The sequence below is a fragment of the Scyliorhinus canicula genome, unplaced genomic scaffold, assembly GCF_902713615.1.
Source record: "Scyliorhinus canicula unplaced genomic scaffold, sScyCan1.1, whole genome shotgun sequence".
In the NCBI taxonomy this organism is placed as follows: Eukaryota; Metazoa; Chordata; class Chondrichthyes; order Carcharhiniformes; family Scyliorhinidae; genus Scyliorhinus; species Scyliorhinus canicula.
The window spans coordinates 454169-460715 of record NW_024055494.1 but is presented as its reverse complement, the minus strand read 5'-3'; the positions used below and the strand labels follow the sequence as shown (position 1 = coordinate 460715).

The 6547-nt window shown below is 51.0% G+C and overlaps 1 protein-coding gene across 1 annotated transcript; it reads right to left on the bottom strand.

Moving 5' to 3' along the window:
- Positions 1 to 409: 409 nt before the first annotated feature.
- LOC119960258 (zinc finger protein 229-like) lies at positions 410 to 1864 on the bottom strand. The gene has a single exon (XM_038788006.1). The coding sequence runs from the start codon at positions 1862 to 1864 to the stop codon at positions 410 to 412; it is 1455 nt and encodes a 484-aa protein (XP_038643934.1).
- Positions 1865 to 6547: the final 4683 nt, after the last annotated feature.

Sequence of the window (6547 nt, the reverse complement as noted above, 5' to 3'; positions counted from 1 at the left end):
CCCAAATGCGCGACCTCCTACTCCATGGCCGCCACCAGAAGTCAAAAGGATGAAATTTAGAGACAGTTTGGTCCGGTGGGCTCGTGGAAGGGAGGGAAGCAGCAGAGGCAGCTGATCAGATTGACTCAATCTCAGTCACAAAGAATCTCCACAGGCTCCTCACCCTTCTTGTTGGAGGTGAGGATGGAAGAGACAGGGGAGAGTGAGAGTACTTCAAAAGGAACTAGCTTGTGTCAGAGATATTAAAAAATTTCAACACTGCGTACTTAACATAATTCTAATTTATTTAACTTTCAGCCAGAATATTAGCTCCTGTAAATGGGCTGGAGTTTGTCACCAGCAGAAAGAGACCCAAATGAACATGGTTCAGTCCTGAATGTGAGTTCACAGCAAAATCCAATCACTGTGGTTACTTATGGCCACGTTGGTGTCTCAGCAGGTGGGATAACTGAGTGAATCCCTTCCCACACTGGGAGCAGGTGAATGGCCTCTCCCCGGTGTGAATTCGCTGATGTGCAGTGAGGTAAGATGATTGTCTGAACCCAGTCCCACAGTGAGAGCACCTAAACGGTCTCTCGTCAGTGTGAACACGTTGATGGTTCATCAATTCCCCAGAACTTTTATAGCTCTTCCCGCAGTCTGGACATTGAAACGGTCTCTCATCAGTGTGAACTCGCTGGTGTTTCCGCAGTGTGGATGATTCAGTGAATCCCTTCCCACACGTGGAGCAGGTGAATGGCCTCTCCCCTGTGTGAACTCGCTGGTGACTGAGCAGGGCGGATGACCGAGTGAATCCCTTCCCACACGTGGAGCAGGTGAATGGTCTCTCCCGAGTGTGAACTCGCTGGTGACTCAGCAGGGCGGATGACTGAGTGAATCCCATCCCACACGTGGAGCAGGTGAATGGTCTCTCCCGAGTGTGAACTCGCTGGTGTTTCCGCAGTGTGGATGACAGAGTGAATCCCTTCCCACACATGGAGCAGGTGAATGGTCTCTCCCCAGTGTGAACTCGCTGGTGACTCAGCAGGTTGGATGACTGAGTGAATCCCATCCCACACTCGATGCAGGTGAACAGTTTCTCCCCAGTGTGAATTTGCTGGTGTTTCCGCAGTGTGGATGACTCAGAGAATCCCATCCCACACGTGGAGCAGGTGAACGGTCTCTCCCCTGTGTGAACTCGCTGGTGTTTCCGCAGGTGGGATGACTGAGTGAATCTCTTCCCACAGGTGGAGCAGGTGAATGGCCTCTCCCCAGTGTGAACTCGCTGGTGACTGAGCAGGTTGGATGACTCAGTGAATCCCTTCCCACACGTGGAGCAGGTGAACGGTCTCTCCCCAGTGTGAACACGCTGGTGACTCAGCAGGTGGAATGACTGAGTGAATCCCTTCCCACACGTGGAGCAGGTGAATGGTCTCTCCCGAGTGTGAACTCGCTGGTGACTCAGCAGGTTGGATGACTTAGTGAATCCCTTCCCACAGGTGGAGCAGGTGAATGGCCTCTCCCCTGTGTGAACTCGCTGGTGACTCAGCAGGTTGGATGACTTAGTGAATCCCTTCCCACAGGTGGAGCAGGTGAATGGTCTCGCCCCTGTGTGAACTCGCTGGTGACTCAGCAGGTTGGATGACTTAGCGAATCCCTTCCCACAGGTGGAGCAGGTGAACGGTCTCTCCCCAGTGTGAACTCGCTGGTGACTCAGCAGGTGGGATGACTGAGTGAATCCCTCCCCACAGGTGGAGCAGGTGAATGGTCTCTCCCCAGTGTGAACACGTCGATGAGTTTCCAGCTGGGATGGGGAAGTGAATCCTTTCCCACAGTCCGCACATTTCCACGGTTTCTCCTCAGTGCGGCTGCATTTCTGTCTCATGGGGCCTGATGACATGTACGGTTTCTCCCCACTGTGAACGATGCTTTTTCCTTCCATGTTCAAAATCCGCTGATATTCAGGATGTGATAAATTGAGGGCTCTGTCAGATCCTGATGTGATGCTTGGTTTGAGTTTCCGGACTTTGAAGCCTCCCCTTCGAACAACCTGTGAAACTGATTTAAAACAGAAAATAGGGAGTGAGAGAGAACCCACAAAAACACAAAGGCAGGTTGTGAAATTGCTGAATGATTCTGGTCATTTGTGGGGCCGGCTCTGGGAAAAAGTGACCATGGAAACTGCTGGATTGTCACAAAAACCCAACTGGCCTCTTTGGGAGGAGAGAGAAAGAGGTTAAGAGGGATTTTGTATATCTACAAGTCATATTAAAGAGAATAGATGGCAAAGCAAATTCAATCTTGAGCTTCATAAACAGTAACCGAAGAGATAATGCTGGAACATCTCAGCATGTCTGGCAGTATCTGTCGGGAGAGAAAAGATCTCATGTTGAGTCCAGATGGTCCTTTGTTAGCTCTTTTCTCTCCCTACAGATGCCGCCAGACCTGCTGAGATTTTCCAGCATTTTCTCTTTGGCTTCAGATTCCAGCATCCGCAGTAATTTGCTTTTATTCATAAACAGTAATATTGATCCCAAAACTATGCTTCTGGTGGCACGGTGATTAGCACTGCTGCCTCACAAAGATGTGCAGGTTAGGTGGATTAGCCAGGTTAGGTCGATTGGCCAGGTTAGGTGGATTGGCCAGGTTAGGTGGATTGGCCAGGTTAGGTGGATTGGCCAGGTTAGGTGGATTGGCCGGGTTAGGTGGATTGGCCGGGTTAGGTGGATTGGCCAGGTTAGGTGGATTAGCCAGGTTAGGTCGATTGGCCAGGTTAGGTGGATTGGCCAGGTTAGGTGGATTGGCCAGGTTAGGTGGATTGGCCAGGTTAGGTGGATTGGCCAGGTTAGGTGGATTAGCCAGGTTAGGTGGATTAGCCAGGTTAGGTGGATTGGCCGGGTTAGGTGGATTAGCCTGGTTAGGTGGATTGGCCGGGTTAGGTGGATCGGCCGGGTTAGGTGGATTAGCCTGGTTAGGTGGATTGGCCGGGTTAGGTGGATTGGCCAGGGTAGGTGGATTGGCCGGGTTAGGTGGATTGGCCGGGTTAGGTGGATTGGCCAGGTTAGGTGGATTGGCCGGGTTAGGTGGATTGGCCGGGTTAGGTGGATTGGCCGGGTTAGGTGGATTGGCCGGGTTAGGTGGATTGGCCAGGTTAGGTGGATTGGCCAGGTTAGGTGGATTGGCCGGGTTAGGTGGATTGGCCAGGTTAGGTGGATTGGCCGGGTTAGGTGGATTGGCCAGGTTAGGTGGATTGGCCGGGTTAGGTGGATTGGCCGGGTTAGGTGGATTAGCCAGGTTAGGTGGATTAGCGAGTTTAGGTGGATTAGCGAGTTTAGGTGGATTAGCCAGGTTAGGTGGATTGGCCAGGTTAGGTGGATTGGCCAGGTTAGATGGATTAGCCAGGTTAGGTGGATTAGCGAGTTTAGGTGGATTAGCGAGTTTAGGTGGATTAGCCAGGTTAGGTGGATTGGCCAGGTTAGGTGGATTGGCCGGGTTAGGTGGATTGGCCGGGTTAGGTGGATTAGCCAGGTTAGGTGGATTGGCCGGGTTAGATGGATTAGCCAGGTTAGGTGGATTGGCCAGGTTAGGTGGATTTGGCCAGGTTAGGTGGATTGGCCAGGTTAGATGGATTGGCCAGGTTAGGTGGATTGGCCAGGTTAGGTGGATTGGCCAGGTTAGGTGGATTGGCCAGGTTAGGTGGGTTGGCCAGGGTAGGTGGATTAGCCAGGTTAGGTGGGTTGGCCAGGTTAGGTGGATTGGCCGGGTTAGGTGGATTGGCCGGGTTAGATGGATTGGCCAGGTTAGGTGGATTGGCCAGGTTAGGTGGATTGGCCAGGTTAGGTGGATTGGCCGGGTTAGGTGGATTGGCCAGGGTAGGTGGATTGGCCGGGTTAGGTGGATTGGCCGGGTTAGGTGGATTGGCCAGGGTAGGTGGATTGGCCAGGTTAGGTGGATTGGCCAGGTTAGGTGGATTGGCCAGGTTAGGTGGATTGGCCAGGTTAGGTGGATTGGCCGGGTTAGGTGGATTTGGCCAGGTTAGATGGATTAGCCAGGTTAGGTGGATTTGGCCAGGTTAGGTGGATTTGGCCTTTCTAAATTGCCCCTTCGTCTCCAAGGACGTGGGTGTTGGGTGGGGTTATGAGGATGGAGTGGGCATGGATGGGGTGGGCCTGGGTGGGCTGCTCTTTCAGAGGGTTGGTGCAGACCTGATGGGCCAAATCGGCTCCTTCTGCACTGTCAGGATTCTATGACTTTGGAACTTCCGTCCTTAAAATGCAGTGGAAGCAGAGTCCTTGAATATTTTTTTTAAAATAAATTTTAAGTGCCCAATTCATTTTTAACAATTAAGGGCCAATTTAGCGTCACCAACCCGCCTACTCTGTACATCTTTGGGTTGTGGGGGCGAAACCTACACAACCACAGGGAGAATGTGCGAACTCCACACAGACAGAGACCCAGAGCCTTGATCGAACCTTGAACCTTGGCGCCGTGAGGCAGCAGTGCTAACCACTGCACCACCGTGCTGCCCCGTCTTTGAACATTTTTAAGGCAGTGATGGATAGATTCTTGACAAGCAAGAGGGTGAAATATTATCGGGGTCGGCAGGAATGTGAAGTTGAGGTTAAAATTTTTGAATGATGGAGCAGGCTCGAGGGACCGACTCCTAGTCTGTATGTAAGGAGCAGGCTCGAGGGGCCGACTCCTAGTTTGTATGTAAGGAGCAGGCTCGAGGGGCCGACTCCTAGTTTGTGTGTAAGGAGCAGGCTCGAGGGGCCGACTCCTAGTTTGTGTGTAAGGAGCAGGCTCGAGGGGCCGACTCCTAGTTTGTATGTAAGGAGCAGGCTCGAGGGGCCGACTCCTAGTTTGTGTGTAAGGGGCAGGCTCGAGGGACCGACTCCTAGTTTGTATGTAAGGAGCAGGCTCGAGGGGCCGACTCCTAGTGTGTGTGTGAGGAGCAGGCTCGAGGGGCCGACTCCTAGTTTGTGTGTAAGGAGCAGGCTCGAGGGGCCAACTATTTTTTTCAGAGATCCAAAAATTTTTTTTACTGTTCTAATGATTTTACAGAGGCCCCGGCATGAATCTCACCAAGGCAGAAGGTAACATTTTAATTAATTGGAAGTCTACTGATGACCGTGATGGCATGCGCTGCGAGCCTGGACCGGATGCCAACTCTCCCGGATTGACTGACTGGAGACTCCAGGGTTCTATTTTATGATTTGTGGGAGTCACTGGCTGGGCCAACATTTATTGCCCATTCCTAATTTCCCTTAAACTGAGTGGCTAACCCAGCCAATTGTTGATTGTTATAATGACCCATCAGGTTCACTCATGTCCTTCAGTGAAGGAAATCTTCTATCCTCACCTGGTCTGGCCTACACTTGACACCAGATCCAGTCAGCTGGTTGACCCTTAAAATGCCCTGAGATTCACTCAGTTCAAGGGCGATTAGGGATGGGCAGTGAATGCTGGCCCAACCAGCGACACCCACATCCCGAGAATGAACAGAAAAGAAAATCTGCCGTTCTTAATTGGTCTGGCCGACATAAACATAGAGTGCAGAAGGAGGCCATTCGGCCCATCGAGTCTGCACCGAACCACTTAAGCCCTCATTTCTCATCTCTATCCCCGTAACCCAATAACCCCTCCTAACCTTTTTGGACAATAAGGGCAATTTAGCATGGCCAATCCACCTAACATGCACATCTTTGGACCGGAGGAAGAAACCGGAGCACCCAGAGGAAACCCACGTAGACACGGGGAGAACGTGCAGACTCCGCACAGGCAGTGGCCCAGCGGGGAATCGAACCTCGGACTCTGGTGCTGTGAAGCCACAGTGCTATCGACTTATGCTACCCAATCCATTCTTTTATCTCCACTCGACCCAACTATCCTAACGCACCCTCAGATGACCTCCCACATTCAACCTCCCTGTAATATTGAGTTAATCCAGTGACTCAGTGACCTATAAAATTTCCTATTTAAGAAGCACCTTTTCTTCCAGGGTTGTGTGTCCCTATCTCTGTCTTCTCATCCAGCCACCGAGATGTTTGCTCTCATCTAATTCTGGACTCAGACTGAGATAGACAATTGCAAATCAGGAAGCGAATCAAGGGAATTATGGGAATAAGACGAGAAAGTGGAATTGAGGATATCAGATCAGCCACCATTTCATGGAATGGCAGGGCAGACTCGATGGGCCGAATGTCCTACTTTGCTCTACGTCTTACATGTTATGGTCATGAGCATTCTCAATATTTTTTGCTTTTTAAAAAATAAATTTAGAGTACCCAATTCATTTTTTCCAATTAAGGGGAATTTAGCGTGGCCAATCCACCAAAGATGGGTTGTGGGGGCGAAACCCACGCAAATACGGGGAGAATGTGCAAACTCTCCACAGACAGTGACCCAGAGTCGGGATTGTACCTGGGAGGTATGTGCTGTGAGGCAGCAGGGCTAACCCACTGGGCCACAATGCTGTATTTAGCATTTGCAATATTAATCACTATGACTATGCCTGTTTTTTCAGTTGCTTGAGAGCCAAGCTGTGGAATTCTTCCTTAAACCTCTC